Source organism: Nomia melanderi, chromosome 5, assembly GCF_051020985.1.
Source record: "Nomia melanderi isolate GNS246 chromosome 5, iyNomMela1, whole genome shotgun sequence".
Taxonomy (NCBI): domain Eukaryota; kingdom Metazoa; phylum Arthropoda; class Insecta; order Hymenoptera; family Halictidae; genus Nomia; species Nomia melanderi.
The window spans coordinates 9,763,207-9,786,939 of NC_135003.1; the positions used below are offsets into that span (position 1 = coordinate 9,763,207).

General features: G+C 38.1%; 2 protein-coding genes across 17 annotated transcripts in view; one reads left to right on the plus strand and one right to left on the minus strand.

The window, feature by feature from the left end:
- The window catches only part of LOC116430874 (uncharacterized), a 375,145-nt gene extending 363,652 nt beyond the window's left edge, over positions 1-11,493 (plus strand). For 11 of the 15 annotated variants that reach the window (XM_076368027.1, XM_076368034.1, XM_076368035.1 and 8 more), the window contains 8 exons: positions 841-1,105; positions 1,544-1,997; positions 2,542-2,806; positions 3,063-3,426; positions 3,685-3,974; positions 4,272-4,502; positions 4,742-4,892; positions 7,210-11,493. In XM_076368027.1, the coding sequence (XP_076224142.1) occupies positions 841-1,105; positions 1,544-1,997; positions 2,542-2,806; positions 3,063-3,426; positions 3,685-3,974; positions 4,272-4,502; positions 4,742-4,892; positions 7,210-7,493 (2,304 nt within the window). In that variant the 3' untranslated portion in view covers positions 7,494-11,493. Of the gene's footprint in view, positions 1-840; positions 1,106-1,543; positions 1,998-2,541; positions 2,807-3,062; positions 3,427-3,684; positions 3,975-4,271; positions 4,503-4,741; positions 4,893-5,615; positions 5,752-6,536 lie in introns of all 15 variants that reach the window. The other 4 variants (XR_012998703.1, XR_012998704.1, XM_076368037.1 and 1 more) reach the window with 4 other exon arrangements.
- A 363-nt stretch (positions 11,494-11,856) lies between these two features.
- Tspan6 (tetraspanin 6) lies at positions 11,857-23,534 on the minus strand. 2 transcript variants are annotated; one of them, XM_031985514.2, is made up of 5 exons: positions 23,278-23,534; positions 13,789-13,977; positions 13,434-13,610; positions 13,146-13,355; positions 11,857-12,815 (listed from the first exon to the last, which is right to left on the minus strand). In XM_031985514.2, exons 1-5 carry the CDS (start codon positions 23,335-23,337, stop codon positions 12,741-12,743), a joined length of 711 nt encoding a protein of 236 aa, XP_031841374.1. In that variant the 5' UTR covers positions 23,338-23,534; the 3' UTR covers positions 11,857-12,740. The 2 variants fall into 2 exon arrangements, with proteins under 2 accessions (XP_031841374.1, XP_031841373.1); XM_031985513.2 differs by lacking the exon at positions 23,278-23,534 and adding an exon at positions 21,233-21,398.
- Between the last annotated feature and the right edge of the window lie 199 nt (positions 23,535-23,733).

Here is a 23,733-nt window from a genome sequence, read left to right on the forward strand (position 1 = left end):
TCTCCTTCTCTTTCTTTTCTATATAAACGATCTTTCTCGCACATTAACCTGAGTAATAATTCGACGAAACTTAACACTGACATCTCGAACAATAACATTTCGACATTTAATACAGAGATATTCCAGAGTTTTATTAACTAACAATTATTTCGTTTTCATTCTTTTGAAGATTGTGGCGACATTGTAGATCTGTTAGTCGTTTATGGAACTTCTATTACTGTCTCTCAGTTTAGACATATTTTTAACAATTGAAACACTGGAATGTTATTTTATTGGTGCCACACTCGTTACTCTTTACTCGATTCTATTTTACTAACAATAAGTCAATTACAAAAGTTTTAATAGCTACTGTTTTAAGTGTACAATTTTAATGAATGTGCCAGTCAATCATCTGTCAACCGATCTTCATCCCAAATATCGATCCCATTTAATCCATCTGCATCTGCTGTGCTGGAACATTGGAAAGCTGCAAATATATGTCGCATATTAAGATTATATACGTCACGTGCAACGCAAATGTTCTCATTGCCATCTCATTAAAAAGAATTTGAACATAAATACGAATCAGCTCTGAATAGATTTCAATTTAAATGTTTCTATAGTAAATATCATTAGTCAATATCTAGTCTCATTGCACAATTTTCGATGTAGAAATTATATTTGTTCTTCCGTTATAATATACATAGCATTAGTTCAATGTATTGCAAACGCTTCTGCGCACAATTGAATCCAGCATCGAAGTCTCCGGTCCTCGTTCTTTGTCTGCTATCGCGCTTTCGATTGTTCGTGCCGAATCAATTTAGAAAATCGCACTGACAGTCGCGCTTCTTTCGTGCACAGGGTCTCAGGGAAGAAATCGGCGCGCTGCAGAGGCGCATTCGGGAGCTAGAAGCTCAGAACCGAGCGCTTTCCGGATTATTGGCACAAGCTGCGACTCCTGGAACGCCGTCAGAATTGATACAAGGGATCCTAGAAGCTGGGCCAGCGGCCGTAGTAGCTGCACTCGGTTTAGACCCGTCTTGGGTCCCTCTGGCGAGGCCCCGTTCTCTCAATTTGCAGATACCCGTGATGGCGGCTACGAAATGTCGAAGAAATAGACCATTGGGTACAACAACAAGTCCATTAGCGTCATATGAAATCAATATCCCTAAGAATACAAATTCCTTTTAACTAATTCTGTTTATCTAATACAATTTAGAAATATTCAAACGTCTCGAATCATCCAGATATCACTGGCAACTAAACTGCGGACCTGTATGCAAATTAAAATTTGTCGGAAAATAGTTTTCCTAAAAAATACTATAAAGACCACTGGACTTTGGATATTTTATACGTTTCATCAAATTTCTTACCATCCGTGCAATCTTACACTTTCAAATTTCTCATGAATGCTTAAAGATCCGCAGTCCGCTAATAACCATTAGCTGTAATCAATATAACATTAAGCTCCAAGGATCGTAGCCAAGTTAGGGAAGCTAACAGCTAAGTTGCAAGGGTTAAAGAGATAACTTTATCTAAAATTCAATACTGCTCAACGATGCAGCCCAGAAACCGTCGGAAGAGGAAGGCAGCGAGAGTCCGGAGAGCGGAAACAGGGACGAGGGTTACTCAACGATGTCCAGTGACGTGCAGGGCGAGGGCGCCCGGCAAGAACCCTCTCGAGGCTTAGAGGATCTCAAGGAAGCGACCGACGAGACCGAAGCGGATGTTTCTCCAGACGCGCGGCTGGTCACCCTCGACGCCGGTGATCCGGACGTACTCTTCCTACCATTGAACCTCACCGTGGGAATAAACCCGCGTCACAGCTACCCGCCGACCAAAGATCTGCTGCCGTATCAACACGTGATGCGCAGCTTTTCTGACAGTCACTTATGCCTGAAACTGACTACCACAACCAATTTTACACCGTACAAGCTACCCAGCCCTATGGGATCGTCGTCGCTGCTCTTGGTCGAGGAAGAGGGCTGGGACGCTGAGTACGTGCAACAATGGCTCAGGTGCGTCCATGTTTGTTTTTTCACCTTTTTATCGTATTCAGAATGAAATACTTTTGATGGAGGAGAGAATCAAGAAATATTGAAATAGGAAGAGTATTTAAATCATTATAGTAAGACACGATAGAGTTCATCGAAGAATGAAATTGAAAAGCTTCGTACATTGATCCTGGAATGATTATACTACCAGTTTCTGAATTAAATTAGCCCGTAGTAGAAATTAAATTCGAAGACTTATCGTGCTTCTAAACCAGAACTAAGAGTTAATAATCTGGAATTGTCAATGCAATGAACAGTCCGTTATTGTAGGTTACTTACGTGTCATATTTAATCTCTTGAGTTCTAAGTAAATTTTTAAGGAATTCCTGAATCCCTTTAAGGGCCCTGGCGGTATTAATGTAATTTGTGTATGTAAGATAAGCGGCTTAAATTGAATTCGCCGGGTAAAAGAAACCTCAAGGGTCGGTGAGGTCGTCGGGCTGTTAGCGTGTTCAATTTAAAGAAAGACACGACGGCGACGGCGATTAAACGGGGAGATAAATTTCAGGTTGGACGACAGTAGGAGTGCTCAACAACATCGAGATCTCCTCGAGTTGGAATACGACAGAGCAGAACTGGAAGATTGGAGTTTCTCGTTGTCCACCGAGGACCTTGTTCCAAATGAATCCATGGTATGGAAGGAACCCGCTACAACGACCACCCCCGCCCTCCCAGCAATCAAGGAGCATAATCCCTTGGAATTGGAAGAGGACGCGAACGAATGCTTATGGAATGGTGCCAGTTACCTTGCAGATAGAACGGGTGGAGAATTGGTATGTAGTTATGAAATAAAGTGGAAGCAATTGATATTACTTCAAGCCCAAGCTTGTTTTACTAAATAATCATTTTCTATTGCAACAATCCATTCCTTCCTAAAGGAAAATAGATTTCAATTATTCGATGGAAATTTACGTCTCCGTTGATTAATTTTGTAAAACTAAGTAAGAGCTGGTTAGAAGTATCATTTTTATTACAAAAAAATGTAATTGCTTTCATGATCTCATTTTCATTTCTTGGTTTTCTGTATAGGTTGCACTTTTAATGGATGCCAGAACGACCGCATCGTGGCCGTACGCAACGAGTCCCGGAGCTTCGTGGAGCAGCGAGGATGGAGCGCTCGAGAATTCCAGCAAAAGATCGTCGGCCGCCTTGTCCGGTTGCAGCGACGATGCGGAATCACCATCCATCGGCACCGACTTCACCAGAGACTTTTATAGGCTGGTGAAGTTCGAGAGCACGAAGAGCTTGGCCAGCACGTCATCGAGAAGTGGAAGACCACCACCGGACCGAGAACAGGCACTCCAGAGCGTTTTGTCTTTCATTGCTGAACAGCAAATGTATTTAGCCGAAGTACCCAGTAACATTTTGGAGCAGAATAACTCGACAACAGAAGGTTTGGTTCTTGTTTTGTTGTCTGTAAATTCGAATCGTTTATAACAGTGAACAAGCGTCCCCTGATTACTTCTTAATTACAAACGGTGAATGATATTATATTTTAGCTTATTAAAAGTATCTTATGGCTATGAGAGACATGGAAATCTAATGAAATATTAGTGGAATATAAATAATATTTAGTGAGAAATAAATTGAATTCTTTAATCCGAGATTAATATTAATGCAATGAATCATTTTCCAATTGTTCTCCAATTAGTTCTAGAGGAAGCTGGAAACAAGGACGACTGTGGAACGGAGGCAATGTGCGCCGATATTGAAACATCCGTCGATCAGGAGAACAGTCATGGAGAGAATATCGTTGAGACGAGCAGTAACGACGATCTGCTGGATCAGATACCTGTACCGTCTCTGGCGCCCGAGGAGCGAATAATCAGCGCAGTGGCTTGTAACGGTGGTGTGTCTTACACAACGGTTGCGCCCTCAGAATTGGGCGCTGTTCCCGAAGAAGACGAGGAGGCAGCTACCTCTTCTACACCCAGCACGGTTGTAAGTTGCCGTCTGCACTAGAAGTTTTTTGTTTCCAAAATTAATTTTTTCATGCTGTATAAAATGATTTTTTCAAGACTGATAAATTTTATATTGTTTCATTTGGTTCGTTTACCCCTGGAAAGAGTACAATTCTTTATATAAATGGTAGCTTCGAATGCAGATAATATATTTGAATTGATTGAACTACTACATCAGTTCGTTGTTACAAATTTATTTCGTTATTAAGATTCAATAGTCGATTTAATAATTTGAGTCTATTACTGTCGTCACGTAACGAATTTTGACCATGATCAGGTCAGTCCAGCGAGAGCACCACTATTGGTCGAAGGCAGGAATCGATCACTGAGCTTCCACGAACGCGCCACATCGAAAGACGTGATAGACGAACTGAACCGAATGATCAGGAAGGGCGAAGAGACCTTATTGCAAGACAGCCAGGTGCCGCTCGAGAAATTGGACCTTGCTTGCTGCTGTCCAACTGGATGGGTTCACGTTGAACGAGACATTGACTTCACCGACCCAAAAGTGAGTTACACTCCCACAGATGGTCCAATTAACTCTGTTATAGTCTGATCAAGATGACAGTAAACTACTTACTGTTGTGCCTAGTTTCTAGACACACCGTTAACGTTAAATTTTAATTAATTAACGTGAAAGTAGAATTAACGTTGACATCATTCATGGAATAATGTGACACGCTTTTGTAATGTAACTAGAATTTTTGTTTAAGGATAATGGTTACTAATTGATTATTACGTCTGCAGGCAAGAGCCAATCTTTTAGACGTGATGCTAGCAAGCAGCGAAAGTTCTTCAGCGACATCGAGCAGCGGATCAGCCGGAAGTGACTCGGGGGATGAACCACCGGATTACCGTCACTTGCACAGATTACACCGATACCGACGTCAAAAGAAAGGTATTTATTAACGAGCCTCTCTCAGGAGTATCTCTTTTGTCCAATCTTGCACACCACTCTGAAATATTTCCTTCTAATGACTGTACCTTCCGCTTAACACTGTTGCCAAGATGTGTTGCAAACGATATCAATTCCCAGTAGAAATCTTGTTGAAATCCTTCGGTTCACATCTGTTTCACCGATACTTAGTATTTTGTCAGTCATTGATAATTATCTTTCCGATAAGTCTGTTTCATTATCAGAAGAAAATACTACGAACACATCTTCCCACAACCTTGTTTCGAGACTGGAGTATGACAGAATCGCTTCCGCTTCTCACACTCAAACTAACATCATTAACAACATGGCGAAATCACGCTAATATATGCTACACATTGCTAAACCATCGAACTAATCGATAGAAAGTACATTTTCTTAATTGATCAGTCGAAATCTCTGTCGCATAAATGTTCACGATTCGATAGCAATAAACTAAGAATATAAATTGATCTCTTGAAAACCTAGCAGAGTACGGAGAATACAGTAAATCTGATAACGTGGTGTATATGTTAGCGTGGGCTCTGCACTAATGCGTTAACACGTTGCGCGCCACTTGACAATTAACACCGTCACTGTACAGTCACAATGAGCAAAAGAAACTGAAACGAACAAAAAACGGAAACACAAACACGAACGCTAGAGTAGCCCTCGCTGTACATAGCCTTTTCCACGTTTTCTGTTCAGATGGTAGCTCCTACGCGGTGTGCTTTGATTGTCACAAGAAAAGCTACGTAGTTCGGCTTAGTGACGATCAGTTTCTGTAACCGACATGCCAGTTGGGAGGAATCGTTCCGCCGGGACCTACATTTCAACGTGAACTGTACGGCTACAACGGATTTTCCATTGGCTTACTAACAGATTATTAACAAGAAGACGTTAGAACGAATTCGCTGTCGGTCGCCTTCACGCAATTCCAATTTCGCTGAAACTTTCTGTATTACGTGTCAACAGATCTTTTTTCCTTTATTTTTTTTTAAGATAAAGTCTCGGTCCATGTTCACAAATAAATATCCAACGATGTTCGAACATTGTCCTCGTACGGTATCGACAAAGCACTGAGGAATTGCGTCAAGGGTCACATTAAAACAGTTACTTTCTCTCTCATTCTATATAAGATTGGTACTACCCAAATATCATTGGCTGGTACTCGACTATTACACTGTTTTCATTGTTCTCTATCATTCCACTACTATTCATTGTTTCTCGTAAACTGTATTAACTCCAATCGAAATTTCTATTTGAATTAAAAAGTATTGGCTATCGAAGATGATTTTCTTTATCTCGATAACATAACAAGAGAGCTTGGAAACTGTTTTTTTAATAATGTGTCGTATAAATTAATCTTGACTAGAAGTACATAATAATAATCACCATCATCCTTGAACGGCCAATACTTCTTTCCACGAGTACATCGGTCGCAATCTCTAACACAAACTGCATTCCTTCCAATCATATCGCATCAGTCGTGGCAAACGAATGGTGCTCAATGATATTCACAACGGGAAACGAATGTAAATCTTTTTCCTTTAACACGTTCGTTACATTGACACAAGAAAATCTTTTCGCATTTTCCTTGTTCTATAAACTCTACACGAATACTTGAAGACAACGAGGTAGTAAGCTCAGCGGGACCATACGAACAAGCGTCATCCATGGGTCCAAGCCGACTAGTGTCCCAGGATCGTCTCCGACGTTTCAAAACTTGTTGAAACTACTCTAAAAGCTAATAACGCTGTGGATGGACAGCTTTGCGCATGATTGGGCCAGCTGTCTCCCATTATCACGACAGCCCCGTTAACCAGCCGAACCTCCATTCACGTGCCCGCTGGATTTACCACCTCGTTCCCTCGAAGCGTGGGCATTGATAGCGAACGTGTTAAAGCTAATTACGCTCCTCGATTGCCACGTCGATCGAACCACACGAGTCGGGGTCGAGTGCCGGCCAATGGCGCGACGATCTCGGTGCGAAGGGACACGGTCCACGAGAGAAGTTAACTGACGCGCGCGCGTGCGCGTGTCGTAACGGCGTCGACGGAATGCGGAAAGAGGGACGGATAAAAAAAAAAAGTACAGAAATCGAAACGACAAAAAATAACAGACAAAAAGAAAAAATAACGACAGAGACGAGTGAGGGAGAGAAAGAGAGAGAGGGACGGTGATACCGTGTGAGAGTGCTAAGCCGAGCTACTCTGTGTCTGCTAGAGCCGGTATAGGAAGAGAGAGAAAAGAGATCAAGTGAGGTCTGAGGCATGTTGACCCGCTGCGCTTGGTTTCTCAGCATCGGCGGCCCAGGCACACCGTGTGCTGCGTTTGCCGTCAACCTGGGGCTCGTCCAGGCCATCGATCATCGGACGGGGCGACGACTTCTTCGTCCGCTACGGGGACAAGGAACGGGAAGCCGTGGCCTCCTTCGACTTCCTCGACGAGTTCGTGGCGCCCTCCTCGACTGGATCCAACGCCAGTCTCATCGAGCTGGACGACACGCCGTCCGCGGAGCTTCACAGCGACATCATGAAGCTATCACCGCTCTCGGATCAGCTTCGGGGCAGAGCCCTCCAGTAAACAGCGACTGTTCCCCGTCGGAGATAGGCAAACTGGTTCCTCCGACGACCACACCCTTCGCTTCGCAGAATTTCTTTGTTTCCCTTTTTGTTCTCTTCCAATTTGATGTCTTAACGTTCGTATTAAAGTTGAAATGTTGATTCTTTTTAAGGTTCATGGCAGTGTTTCCATAGAGTTGTATAACTGGCCGCTCTAGGTCCTTCAGGGAAGATCTTCAGGTGTGTCCGTATGACCTTTGAAAAGTCGTTAACACGTTATCTCTGGAAAGATTAAAAAGGAGTTTTACGTCTTCGATGAATCATTTGTACTTTGGTAGATAAGCGGTCGTATACGCACATACGTTGTTCAGACTGAAGATTTAGTCTTTCCGGAGTTAATGTTGTAGCTAAGTGTGGAAGTAGTGTAAAGATCTAACAGACCGTGAGAAGACTCCTTTAGAATCTGTACTGTTGGGTTGGCACTGATTCATGAAACCTGTAATGAACTTATTTTATTTTGTAACACTTAGTTCTCGGGTTGTTCGAATTACAAACAAATTGTAGCGATGCAGCGTTCCCTCGCATTGTCAATTTCCTCATAAGAGCATCATCCCACGTATTTGTAAAATAGCCTGCGAACATTATAATTTCTGTACACATCCGCTAACCGTCATGGCATCGTCCGATCAATGAAGCAGTCGCATAACAGTGTCCGCTGCCCTGTACACGATAATTGCACCTTATGAACCGTATAACGCTGTACGGAGGGAATAATGTACAATGTTTATCATTAGAAGATGTACGGATTTTCGTTCGCTGTAAGACACCCGAAAATCGTTTTGTTCGGTAATTAAAGGTCAGTGTAGCTTCACCGTAGTCAAATACGAGCTTTAATGTAAATGTTGCTAGATAGAAACGTAGAGTAGCATTCGCGCCGATGGAGAGGGGCGCATTAGCGAGAATTAAGAGGACAGGCAAGCGTGTCCCTCTCGAACGGCGAGAACCCATCCTAATCAATGTATTCGAATTGAATTCGCTCGAACGGGACGAGCGCAGTTTGCCTATCAACGACTATTCCTCTAAACGTGTGTATCCATCAATCTGATCCCCAGCGAATCGCTACTTGTCGCACGATCCTGAACGCACTCTTGGATATTGGAATCTGTAAATAGGCTACTAATTTTCGTACGAGTAAGATCGGTCGTCCACCATTCGAATCGAATCTTCGGCGTCGCGGGCTACAATTTTTATATATCCTCAAACGACGCGCGTCGAAGATGAACCGTTGGAACAGCAGCGAAGCTATCGCGGCGTTTCACTCGGATAATCGAGGTTTATTTATATAGGTATATCCGGGCGTCGATATCTTGCGTTTTTCCTGTTCCTTTTTTTTTTTATGTTCGAGCTTCCTCTTTTCAATAGAATGCCCAACGAACCGACACCGAGACCAGCAGAATCGACTTCGTCTGTCGCGCGAGAGAATGATCTCAACTCGGTTTCCCTTCGTGGAAACGCGTCGGTTTTACGATTACGCGAACTTTTCTGTACGATCGGGAGAGCCGGACAGAAGACAGTTGTTGTACTTGAAGTGTACTCTCGCCCGCAGGATGGACAGTAGATTCTTCAATTCGCGTAACGCTCGAGTCCTATCGGTAAACTTTGCGTGAGATGCGTTGCGAGCACCGTTTCAGAGTGTGGCACGAGTGGCAAGATACAGCATAGACTGGTATCATCTCAAACCTGTCTCGTCAGATACAACAAAGTGTTTCTAGCGCTTCCGCCGATGATCCCGTCGAACTAGATCACGATAAAGAAAAGCAAAGGGTCGAGGAGATCTAATTGTTGAAACCGCTCTTGTGTTTGTCTCGAGACAACTCGCGTAACGCACAGTAGAACCGAAAGAGAGAACGGAAAGATCGCGATCTCCGGAAGAAGAGAGAGGAACGCCAGGCTACGGAAAGTTTTTACGATTCTTTCAAACGAACCCGGTGATTTGGACACGACGCAACATCTTCCGAAACTGAGCTTAGAAACTTTAGATTAAGGACCGTTCGACGATTTTTTATGAATTTGTACGATCTCCTGAACGATCGTCGATGAACGTTCGAGGCGCGTAGTAATTCTATTTCTTGGTCGTGTTAAGGCACGCATTGCATTCGCGCTGCCAGCGCTCAACATTTTTTCCATTCGGTCGACAACCGAAAAGATGAATCGGGGCCACACGCGTTTCTCGCGTTACGAGAGAGTAGTGGATACGCGTGTGAGTCGTAGATGTTAGAGGAGAAAAGAAAATTCGCGTTTGACGAGGGTATTGTACCGAGCAAACGTTTCGCCACGGTTTATACGGGATTCGCGACACACTGAGAGCGTTAAAAGACGTTCGCTCGGAACGAACTTGCGTTCGGTGAAATTAATAAGGAAATATCATTAGTCCGTGTAACGTTAATGTAATAAAATCGAGATATTTTACAAGTAAATAGACGTTTAACTACGATGGCACGGATTATTAAAAGAATCGATTGGACTGACACCTGGGGAACAAAATAGTCGATTCTGCGACTTCGAAATGGCTACCGGGTACACTTGATCCATTCGCTAGCATTATCTTCATTCGCCAATCATCTCTTATTTTTTCTTATATTGTTGGGTGTATTGATAAGCAGTTGACTGTAATTTCAATAAAGTTGCAGTTTAACACTTATCCTCTCGTTAACCAAAATGGCGGACGGTGGTTAAGACAAGTGTCGTCCTCAAGTGTTTTACAGTGAACAGTTGAATCATAGTTTACTTATTGATATACTTAATATTAATTGCTTTTTCCGTAGAAAATCATCCACTTGAAATATACAAAGTTTTGGATCTTTTTTCTTAATAAAATTACTTATTTTAATGATTGTTCATTCGTTTACATATCCAGTAACATATTTGTTATGAAAGACTAAAGAACGAAGGCCCAACCAATAAACGTATACTGTTTAGTAAAATCATCGATTGTAACGTTGTCAACGTTAGCGAATGACAGTTTCAGTGAACAAACCACTAATTACGAATTCAATTATTGTGTAGAATAATTGAAATCCAATCGTCCTCCATTTCAGTGTCGGTAGCTGTCGGGAAACTACATTTCAGTGGTAACTTTGATTTCATGCTACTACAATTTATTTGTACCGTGTCAATTGCTAACGTTTCAGTGCTATACAAGATACTTTTGTAATATCATGGTCCATCCAGTCACTTGTATATTTTTATTATTACCATACAATGAAGTACAAGTATTTTTAGATGATGAATATTATCTCAGTCAAGAAATTGAATGAAATTTTCTTTTGTGGATGGACAGAACATCTAATTATTGTACACGTGTAAAAAAAAACACGATCAAAGTACACAGCAAATTAATGATTATATCAAAATGAAAACTCCTGTGATTACCAGGTATTAACGTCTGCTAGCCCAAACACTTTTGCGGGGTACAAAGTTGTCTTTTGCGTTCATCCGTTTCTATAACCACTCTCAAGTTGAACCATATCCGTTCACATATGATTTAAATTCGCTCGGAACGCACGACGAAAGCCCGTATCCAGTTTTACGTTAACGCGTAATCGCTATAAGAAGGAAAAAAAAGAAAAAACGATGTGTCGTATATAATTTGTATCTAGTTATTATAGAGATGTTAATGGTATGATATGACTAATTTTAACATTTAGTAACTACAACGAAGGAGTTCCGATGGAAAAAAAAAGAAGAAGAGAACAATCTTTGTCCTGCAGTCTCAGAGTAATCGATTAAATGAAACATAGCCGTTAAGAGTACGTGTAAGTTACATTGTATCGAGGATACGATTACTAAGCACTGCTACCCCGCGCGGCCGATCGAAGCGAGAACAAACAGACACGCAAAAAGGTCGATTCATCGCCGTAACACGTGATCCGGGGAATTGTAAATAGTATTGTATTATAGCACACACGAACAGATGTAAGTTATCTTCTCTTGAACTTAATAAATAACGACAATATAACGAATGGAAAGGCGCATAATCGATGTCCAATTTAGAAGACCGTTCCTATAAAGCTAGCGACATAACGTTACACATTAACAGTCCACTTGATCGTATCTGCCTGTTACAATAGACAAGTGATTCAATGAACAACGGAAATTATTTAATTAACGCCGATGTGTCATTATGCATGTAAATAGCTGTTGTTATTACGCTCGATTTCTCAATTAAGATTAGAACATTGGAAACACGTTGAAACGTAAATTCGGAATGGAACAATAGTGAACGTTGGGAACGTGATTTAATGAAGCTAGACGTTTCAACTCCAGTCTATTCGTTTTTTATTTTTACCAGAAATGTGCATGGATTAATGACGGAAAGTCCCTGATTTGAAGAAAAAACAGATTTTTATTAAAACGGAAATATACATCGTTCGACAATACTCTCTGAAATTTCTAGTGAATACGTGCTGTACAAACAACAATATGAATTGTATCTTATAACAGCATCTGTAAGTGATGTGTAATACTTATCGAAATATTATTATAAAAATATTTTTCTATACGTTCGCGGAATTACAATGACGCACTGTGATTTAACGTTTCGTTATCCGAGGTTTAGAATACTGTAGAATGTAACGTTTTAATTTTAATGAATTATAAACTATATATCTCGAAAAGATGCTCCGTCGGTCCCGTTAACGATAAATTTGTTCTCGATCACGTGCAAAACTGCTAGGTAAGTTGTATGTTGACATATGAATGTTATCTAATTTCATATAATATGAAGAAACAAATGCTAAACTTCTACAAACGTACTTTGCACCGATTATTATTATTATTCTTATTATCATTATCATTATTATTATTATTACTCTTATTATTAATTATTATTATTATTATTACCACCATCGTTAATATTTAATTATTATTACTATTGTGTTTCATCTTTGGTAATTAAAAAATATATTCAAATTAATGGAAAAGTATATCAAAATAAAAAATACATTACTTGATATGTTTATACACTCAATATCACATACAAAGATTAAGGTTCAAACATAAAAAAATGGTTCGAAAATTAAAATAAAAGGCACTTTCTCATGTTTCATTTGCTCCTACATCCTGTCGTTCGTACAACTTTCTAGATTTGTTGCATTACAATACATTACATCTACCAAAATTCTGAGATAGAATGGCGAATGGTAGAGTAGTGTTATTTAATAATATTACACTTGATGCGATATAAATATATACTTTCTTTTGCACTCATTTACACCCTGTGACCTCTGCGTTCTGCGTTCTTGATGGCATTCGCCAGGCAAAGTGCGAAAATGATGCCGATCAACTGGAATATAAAAAAAACAATGATTAAACGTTTCAAATAAAATGGACATAGATACAGTTGTTTGTTCACATAATCCTAGGCGGCCTGCGTGTGAAACGAGTAGAGCGACAAGGGGGAACGTCCACTAGCGGCGCTCGGTCCGATAATAATGGCAGAATTAGTTTCCACACGTCTTTGTTATTGGTCGAGCCTGAGGTGTAGCGTGCAGCCGAATCCCCTTGCATCTCTACCCGTTTCAGATGTTCGCTGGCGGGGATCATGTGAGTAACCAACTATAGGTATGAGGTAATTTCCTAAAACCTATATTCCAGAATGAGAAACGACACTTACCTCGACTGCAGCAATACCAATAGCAACACCACCCAAAATAGATCCAACATATGAGAGCATCAACATTATTTCCTTGTTACAACCTGTTTCGAAAGATTCACCCCTTGTGCAACTACTATTCTCCGGTTTTCCGCAGCAACTCCAAGGGATGGGAGCGGTACTGTTAATTTTATAGAAATCATCCGGTCCGTCAACACCACAACATTTCAACTGTAATGAAATATTCAAAGTCTCAATCACCACTGATCATAAAATAATTAACCCCCGATTTAAAATAAAAATACCCACAACGCTCTGGACACTGTCCACGACATTCGCACTGTCTGTAGACTTGTAGTATTGGTCAAATATCTTTGTGTAACCCTCTCTCACTTTAGACTCGTTGTCGCTATCCTTAATAACGACGAAGGCGTACACTGCGACAGCCACTTGTATCAGCAAAATGAAGAGGAGGAACGATGCGAACTGAAATGAAATCGAATCATTTTTAAGTCACTATCGGTGTCGGTAAAAACTCATCGTTTACATCTAGAACGCAAAACTTTTCGAGCAAATTTGAGCGTAAAAGTTGATTTTCAATGTAACATAAAATTCAAAGACTATTATTATATATCGTATTTAAAATGGAGTTTTATATACTCACGGTAATAGTCATACAATGACTTTCCCGAATGGCACCGCAGCAACCAAAGAACGAGATTATAAATATAATGCTACCGAGGACTATCAACGTTATCGATGGGAACGAAATGTTGATATCTACATTAGAGTTAAAAGAGGATGTCTGCACACGCACCAAAACACCGCAGGCCAAGATGCCTATGCCACATACCTGTAACAGGTAATAATGTCCAAAATGAATATATTTCAACTTACACAAAATCAGCAATAACTGTCAAGAAAAAAGACACGTAGATTAATGTCCTTACAGTAATTTAGGGGAAACAGGATTTTATAAACATTATCCTTGAACCCCATATTTCAAATTTATATTAAATTATAAAAGGTACGTTCGATTTTTCAAATGACTTATTACCTTAGAAAATGTTCTTTAACAAATTGAATGTCATGGGGTTCACCGGTGACCTCCAACCAAATCGAATTACTATAGTCCATTTAATGAAACGACGATTATTTGGAAACATTACTATATCATAAATGATGTTACCTAATGTGGTGACATTCAGCTAGATTTCTTCCGTTTTGTGTATTTTGCTCTATGAAATCGTGCAGCAGTCAATGTGTTAAATTATTTTCTGTTTCTGATAATAAAACAGCATAGCATATTTAATATTCATACACACATTAAGTTACAAACTTAGATATAACCGAAATTTAATATTTCGCGAGAATGATGCTGTGCATCTACATAATAATCAATTCCTTTGATCTTCTGTTTTCAATGTGGGTTTACGATTGAAGAGTACGGCGAGTGATTCAGTTGCCGTTGGCAGTCTCTTATTACGTCACATTGCACAACACTAACCGGTTGGCATTGGACACTCCGTGAATACGCGGTGCACCACACGATTGCGAATATCATGTGTATGCGAGAATTTAGGTCGTCCTCCAAGTATAAGCCAGATGGTTCAACGTACTGTTCACGAAGAGCATTTGAACCATCAAGATCCACTCTTTTCGCAAGTCAATTACATTCTTCGTTGCAACATGCTTAAGTCGTATATTAATAATAATTATCACAACTCGTTACATAGTTAAAATTCACTAATTATGTAACAATAAATTCGTTATTCATATATTAATTAACATTGCCAAAATGATATGATTTTTTATTAAATTTAGATTTAAATCTTTATTAATTAGAATTAATATTTCGAGTATTGATATCATTACAATATTGAAGACTATACAAGGACAACAGTCGATGGGAGACATTTCCGGCGCAGTGGTGGGGTTAACCGTTTAGTGACCTCCGAAGCTTGCATTCTTTGCAGGATAACCAATGTGATCTTCTGTAACCAATGTTTCTTTCTGTTTTCGTTAAATGATTTAGTCGAAACAATCTTTGATTCCAATTAATTAGTGTATATACACGTTACTCTAGTGAGGGATAATCAAACAGAATATAAAAATAACTATTAGGGATTAACATTTTGATGGCAGTTTCATAATAGATTGTTTTCTTGAAAATAGGTCACTTATTATTTCTCACAATCACGATAAATTATACAAGACTGTCTGACCCTAAATACTTCTTCATATTTGTTACAAGCGCGAATGGTTGCGTCTGACGTTAACATATACAGACGATAAGTCCGTCATAGAATCTGTAAATTCTCACGCTTGGATTTCTTCTAACAAAGATAATATATAAAAATTATTATCTGATTACAGAAATCAATTTTTCTCAATTAAATTCCAGGAGTTATTGTCGCAGTTGCATACCTAATGCAAGAGAACTAAGGCTTGAATCATAAATGTTTTCGTACGTCGACGCTTAATAATTGCAAAGAAAATTTGCAGAGAAGTGACGATAAAAATTCTGCGAACGATTACGTTTCTTGAAATTTACTTTGCGATAAGATTACCCGTCGACAGCGTTGGAAAGTGCGTATAGCCACGACGATAGCATGAGGAACATGAGAAATACATAACTTACAACATTCTTCTAATATTAGCTAACAAATTACCGGGAAGACTGAGCTGTCACTTTTCACAATTTCTGCTCGATTATCTCGTAATTGATCAATTGACTATCGAGGTACTACAAATATTTATCGCGAACTACAACTTATCGAAGAATTCACCCTCATAACGTACGATACAAATAATAATTCGCGGAATAATTAACGATTCAGGTTGAAATAAAGTTCACCTCTCAACTTTACTTTCCTGCCACTTTTACTCTATTTTATTTTCATCATACTTTGCCCCGTATCGATATTTTTGCTACATACATTGTCTGATTATTGCGAGCGATACAGCGGCATTAATATTCGAATTGTGGTTTCAAACCATACACATAATGCACAATTTTCACCGGATTTTAGAAAAATAGGTCACCCTACAACATGAACAACGCGAAACGACGATTACATCCTTGAAACTTTCCAGATACGGTGCATTCGCGGCGTACATACGCTCGAAATTATTGTGATCGATGATGAGAGCCCCAGCACATGCGACTGTCCGATATTCAACTTTAGATAACTACGTGAATTTATCATTCGTAATCTACCGCTGACTATAGCCACACGATATTAAATCTATAGTATCGGTTTCACCGAGTGGCTACTCGAGTACTCGTTAACACGGTTTCCTTTTATTTTCTAGAACGGTGTTCGCCATGACAGTTTCTAGAGAGTATTCGAAACACCTTGCAGAGCTGAGAACAGTAAATCGCGGTCTTTCATTTTGTAAGTGCTATTTTTTAGCTGGACCTCTTTCGCGATGCTTAAAAATGAATTCTCACATTTGTCCAATATTCTGCGCATGAAATTGCTCGGTTCTACTTTCGAAACGGAGTTATAACGGAAACAATGGAATAGTCATGAGCGTTAATCAACGACACATTTTTATTTCTTTGTTCAATGTTTGCTTTCCAGTGACAGACTTCCCGGTGACCACTCAAATTGTTTGCTCATTAACGAATTACGATCAATCCAATGTAAATGAGATCGGTAGTCTGGCTTTTCCTTTGACGAACCATTAAAAATAGAATTCGCGTCCGACTTCGCTGATTGTATGTTGCGGTAACATGTCGCACAGATTCGAGCGGTTAATCAAATGACGTCACCAAATTCCCATGTTTTCCAAGCGCGTGCTTCCTCTGAAATCTCTTGCGTCTAACGACGAAAAGAAACATATTGAAGTCGCTCGACTTATCCGTGCTTTCCACGAATCGATAGCTTGCTCAACAATCTTAACGCCAAATAAATCGTGATTTTTCGCGGACGATAATTTAACCGCACATTGATTCAGCAATTCTACAAATATAAATGATGTATCAATTTTTATTGTTGGTTATCTTACTTCTTAACTATCACTTTATCAAGGGAGACTTGATAATCGCCTAGATTTGGATAAAGAATAGAGTAATTAAGATTTCGATCATTTTTAAGGAACTATACTCCGAATCCGAACGATATTCGAATTTTCTGCAGAAATCGATAAGTAAAACCGAATTCGATACATATCTAATTTCTACGAAAAAGTGTAGGAAACGGGAACTTTGAAATCGTTCGGCTTTCTGGCTGATAATAGCCAAGAGATATTCGACAATCCGAAAACAACTAAAAGCTTTTCAGAGTCGTTTCATCGGTATAATTTGTTAACGTATAATTAACGCATACTGCTGCGTCTGTAGACTTACAATTAATCACTGTTACTGTTTTTATTAACAGCTTTTGACTCATCTACCATTCATCGCAACGTTCGTTGGCGCGGATCGGCGAACAAGTGAAACGATCTGTGCGTAGTCAATGGCGATTGTGTTCGTTTCGGTGACAAATATTGACGATGTATCGATACAGGGAAACCATATTTGCCGTGGATCGTTATCTCTTAAATGTCTTCAAGGACCTATGCTTTAGAAAGTGAAATCCCCACCAAAAGTAACGAAACCTGTTTCCTGTCTCGAACAACGGTTACAGAAACCTTGAATGGGACACGCTATTTCATGGGACAAAAGGACGCGCACGGTCGGTTGAAATGTTATTTTTCGAGATTCCTTTGCACATGCGTATGTATACCGCATGGAAGCAACGCGAGAAACGCATGAAAGGAACCAGACGGCGCTGCGGATGACTCAACAGCCTTCCGCGAAAATGTAGGTTGCGGAAAATCTAGTATTAAACGAAAGAATGAATAATAGTTCCACAAAGTGGACATTTTCTGGGTCGTGACTACGTAGTTTCGTGAACTCCGAACGTAATCGACATTATCAAGGTTGCAGTCACTTACGCGTTAATAAAACAGTGTTCTCGTTAGTCATGTACATTGAGTTGTAAATCTCGCGAGTGGATTTCTGGTCCATCGAATTCCTATTCTCTCCTTTTAATCATTTCAGCACTGGCGATTCTAAAGATCATATAAACGACCACGTCTGAGGTCATACGGGGACCCATGACCAGATCTTGTTTGCACAAATATTTTGAACTTGTATTTTGTTATTTTACCGCTCTTCTTCTACTAGCGAGGAATCTTATTGACTAAATATTTTGGTAACTGATTATTGTATATAATAACTGTTAACTAAACAATTGAACAGTACGAAGGATTGTGAAAAAGATGTACCAAGTTTTAAGATTGATTTATCTGGTAACGAGGAAATTATTTATAGCACAAAATGTTATTCTACATGGTTTACTGGGTTTAAACAGTAAAAAATCAATTTGTATAATAAAATCAATTTCGACGATAGTACTATCTATGACAACGAAAATTTGTTTTCGAGTAATTTGAAGGGAGAAGAGACACCAAAAAGATGCTCCTGTGTTTTTAGGTGAACCCAGTATTTTGAAGTTGGTATTCAACGCGTGAACGGAACCTTGGACAACCGAAAGCGCAATATATCGCTGGTGAAACAGAAAGATATCGGAAAATAAGTGTACGCTGTAACATATTTCGTTGAACTGATCCCTTTTTTTTATTTTTATTCTTGGAACGTCGGAAATGATAAATACTTTCTTATCAATATGTAAATCCTTCTAGGGATTCCGTAAATAATGATCTGATTATAATATCTCTTTCATCGAACGTATTACCGTTCTTCTTTGAAGTTGCGAAATTGTGTGGAACGTATTTTCACTTAATGAACGTCTAGCTTAATTATATATCTTAATTTAAATATGTCGTTTCGACTTTCCGAGTATTTCTCCATTAAAAACAGATTTTTCAATAATCCTCTACTATGAGGATTCATGGTATGTATTCGACTATCGTCACAATCGGACGGTGAAGTTTTAACTGAAGTCAAGTGAGTAATTATCTGCATTTAACTTGTCAAACCCAGGCTTCATTCGTAACCTATCGACACACTGCATGTAGCAATTGACTTCCGTAGAAAATAGAATAAAATTACTAATTCGAAGAAACGAAAATTTGATGTATTCTATAATAGTTATATAGTTATTCTATATTGAAATTATATAAAATGCAATATAAAAACAGCGGTTGAGTCATCGTTGGCACGGCACTACCAGTCGATGACGTGTTAAAGGAAATTTTTGATGTTGAATGCGTTTCTTAACGTTGCATTCACGCTAGTTGTTCGAAAACAATAGTTCATTGCAAAACCAATTTAACCCCGGATGTAAGGTAGAGAGGAGCAAGACAAAGATGCTAAGAAAAAATTACTGTTGCACTAATTGGTGAGACATTTATAAGTACTACTAGATACAATGTCAACGTCTGTTTATTAAACTGTACATTAAATTAAACTTGCTAATTTAAATAGCAAAAATGAAACAAAAAATAATTTTAATTAGTATTTTATAGAATGATTCTTGCTTCATTGCTTTTTCTAATCGTAACTAAAAAAAAGTTATTTTGTGTTTCGAATTATTAACAGAAAAATATTGTATTCATGAAAACATTTTAAATCGTGTAAAATATCAAATGAATCTGCCAAATAAATTGAAAGTATCAGTATTATGTTATGTCCGATGCGTTACGAACATGACGGATTCGGTCGAGATTTTTTTAATCATGACCTTGAGAGTCGTTTTACTCGTTCCATGTATACTACACAACCGGAATCACTCGTGTTAATACTTGATCGTTCTTTGCTAAGAGAAAAATTTAATTCCATTTCATCGTAAACCATGTGATTCCTATTCTTCGTAATAGGAAGTAGTAATAAAAGAAAATACAATAACTATGTTGCACCACGGTGATGTTCTGTCATCGTGGCACGTTCGAAAATGATTGCGTTACGTAAAACATTCCGACGTTGTTTTATTCTCACATATAACAACGGTCGATATCTTTTCCTCTGTAAGTTGCTTCCACCGTCTTAATTACCCTAGCAGTAACATTTATTAAAACGTAACTGAAGCTGATAGTATTATCGGTAGTAGCAGTGATATTACTATCAACGGTAATAATAAAAGAAGTATTAATTAGATCAGTGCAATTAATTATACGCCCGATAGTAACAACGTAACTACACATATTACAAACATGGGCACTTGTATTGATTTACAGTTGTGTTAGGCTGAGTTTAATTTCGCAAGAATGTAAATGTTTACATTCAAGAATGTAATCGGAGTTTCCAAGATCGAGTTCATTCTTGATACAGTGACTCACAGTGAAACTAATTCGAGACGCGTCTCGTTTCAACCAATGAAAATGGCGCATTAAACGCGGAATGCTTCAATTTTCCCTGTTTACGTACAACTGTAAACTATCAAGAATGCAATTTAAATCGAATCAATGTCAAACAAATTGTTAGAAAATTGTTATTCAAATTTATCACAGTGGACTGCGTAAGATACTGGAGTATTGGAACAGATTTTCATCGCCGCATTCTAAAAAACGCGTTTTACACAATAATGCATGTTCGATTATTTATGCATTGCAAGCCTCTCGCGAAATGGAATAAAAGGGCATCACATCGTTGAATCATATAATGTCAAGGATGCCGTAGTGCGAACATACTACGAGTAAATGAATCTAGAACGGAATTACAACCACTACCCCTATGACCATGGAGGAATGACGCAGTTTCGTTACAAAGCATATAAATTGCTCTAGCTCGACGAACAGTTCGCTGTCAAGACTAGAGACTGAACATATATTCCCCCATTTCTACCAGGATCTCCTCACTGTCAATTTCTTTCTCCCCTAGTTTTGCGAGGATTAAACCAAACGCCTATACCATTACTGCCATTAAAAAACAAAAAATAACGACAGAAGTATTTTTTGTCCATAAAACATTCTCAAGAATATTCCTGTTCATATCTTTTTGTAAATATTTAACGAATAATTTAGAAATATCCGTCAACCGTCTAAAAAAACAAAACTGTCGGTAAAATAGGGACCCTAGTTTGAATTTGGCAGTCGGCTTTATCAGTAGTCTTCCCTTTTCTACATGAAATATGTACGAAATTTGATGGATAACTTACGAGAAAGAGCAAGTTGAAAATAAATAGCAACCACTTTATACATCCTGAAGCACAAGTATGCATGATTGGTTTTTGTATGATATTGGACACTAGAGTTATTTAAAAAAAAAGCGTCAAACCGGCACGAAGACTACAATCGAAATGAGACACAACAGTCGAGATGAACGTTAAAGGCTCAAAAATGAGACTGGATTAGAGTGGGGCCGAAACAAGCGAGCCAAAAGTCTGCTTCAGGTTTTCCTCAACCTATCTCTGCCTTCTTACTTATCTCCGTGCGTAATCAGTAACCGCGATTTCCTAAAGCTTTTTCAAAGAATACTCCTAATCTGTTGATTATATAATCTTCCACTTTTAATTATTTCTCGGCCAGTACTCTACGTATAATATGAAAATGAGGAAATACTTCTGTTGCATTGTAACAGTGTAATCTTACAATACGAATTATGAAATCCTGGAAAAAAAAGTATAAGGAAAGATGAAACCTGAAGATGAATATGTTTTATAATTTTGTAGAAATATATTCTGTAAAACTAAGCTCTACATTTTTCGAGAATGTGATCATTTTAAATATTATGGAAAAGCAGTTTTATATATTATTTTCGGCTGAAAAAAAATCATTTGATTAATTCGGCTATAATAATAACGAAACATCGAATTGAACCGAATACATGGTACATGGAATCAAGTACATACACAGTATTCAACACTCCTGACACAAATAGTATAGCTATATCGATTATTTAATAGTAAAGGGATATACATTTACCTAGTTTTATATCATCGTTTGAATCGCGCAGCAATATGTATACCACGTTCGCTTATCACATGTTATATATTTATTGTTAAGTATGTATAATAAAACTTTCGCAAACTTTAGTTCACGATTATGAAATCGGGAAATTTTATACATTTTATGTGCATATTGAAAGTTAACTATTTAAATTTTACACACTGACGGACAAGATAGAATATTTAACTAATTTATCAAAAAACAGCCATGAATCATGTGCCATCTTTGATCTTACAAAAAGGTTTTAAATATTTATAAGATAATGATGCATAGTCCTATGAAAGAATATTTTTTTGGTATTTAATTTTTCAAAATTAAATTATACAACGATGGTAATGTGTAAACCGTGATACCTGACCCAACTACATATATATATATATATATATATTAGATAGCCTTATCGCATGACTCACGCTGTGTCATGAACGTGGCACATGTTTAAATAAGCGTGAGTAAAAAAAATACATTGACACAGGAATTACAACTAGTCCCTGACTAATAAACATTTTTCTGGATATGTACTAATTAAAATTCATGTTAAATATTGTTTAGATCGTGTTCAACATAACTCGATACTAGCCACAAATAGGTACTGATATTGAATCATACAATTTTAATCTAATTAAGTAAATATAGGTTCAGAGCTATGGAAAAATTTTAAATATGCAATTTATTGAACTTTGAGGAATGACAGATCATTATCGATAAAAAAAGTCATTTTTAACAACTCGCATCGAAGATAAAAATATTGCGTCAAATGGAAATTCTAGCGGAAGAATAATCACAACCAATCTGATGGTCAAACGAGTATGCATGTTTATCAGATTATATTTACAAATAACATGTGTATTGATTGCTCGATGAGAATCAAAACTGAAATAAAAGTTGCTCTAATGGTTTGTATTATAAAATGCTTTACTATATTATTTAATATATGATCAAAAAAATGTTGAGAAATCAACGAAACTATGATGTTTTCAAAAATGTCTGCAAAAATAAATTACACCACTAGATTTTTCTAAGTACAATAAATAGTTTAACGCAAATCAGTAAACACTCAGCGCACTTCTTTTTATTTCAACAAATAATCCACTAAAAAGGATATCTACTTAATACTTCCCTTTTAAAATTTTTTAAAATGCGCATTCGTGTAAATAATCGCAGCCGTGCTATAAACAGAAGTCGAATACTACGTCACAGTTAAGTTTCACGAATAATTGTTTTCTTTTACGTTTCATAAAAAACACCAACTTACCGCGAAGATGAAGTTAAATATGAAGAGTAAATATTTTATCATTCCCATTCCACAACCCATTTTGGTAGTGTTTGATGTTGTACAACTGCCACAAAAGAATATTCTTTCAAGTATTGAACTTCGTCCGGAGGACGCGCAAATTGACGCTCAACAGGTTAGGTTTGAGAACGCGCAGGGAACAACTGCGACACCGATTTCTTGTGTTCAACTGGCAGAAGAGCCGAAACGAGTTCCCGTTGTGAAGCGCAATAGCGCCGCGCTCGCCTTTATCTAGAAAGATTATGAAAGCTTTAATTCTCTGTAAATCTCGTACCAACATTGATAATACGAACTACAGTAATAACTATCAGATGCATGATACATTAGATGCATTAAATGTAGTAAAATGTAATTGATTTTCTTTGGATTATGTCTACTTCCGAGTCGTTAGTTAAATAAACACACGGTATAGAAATG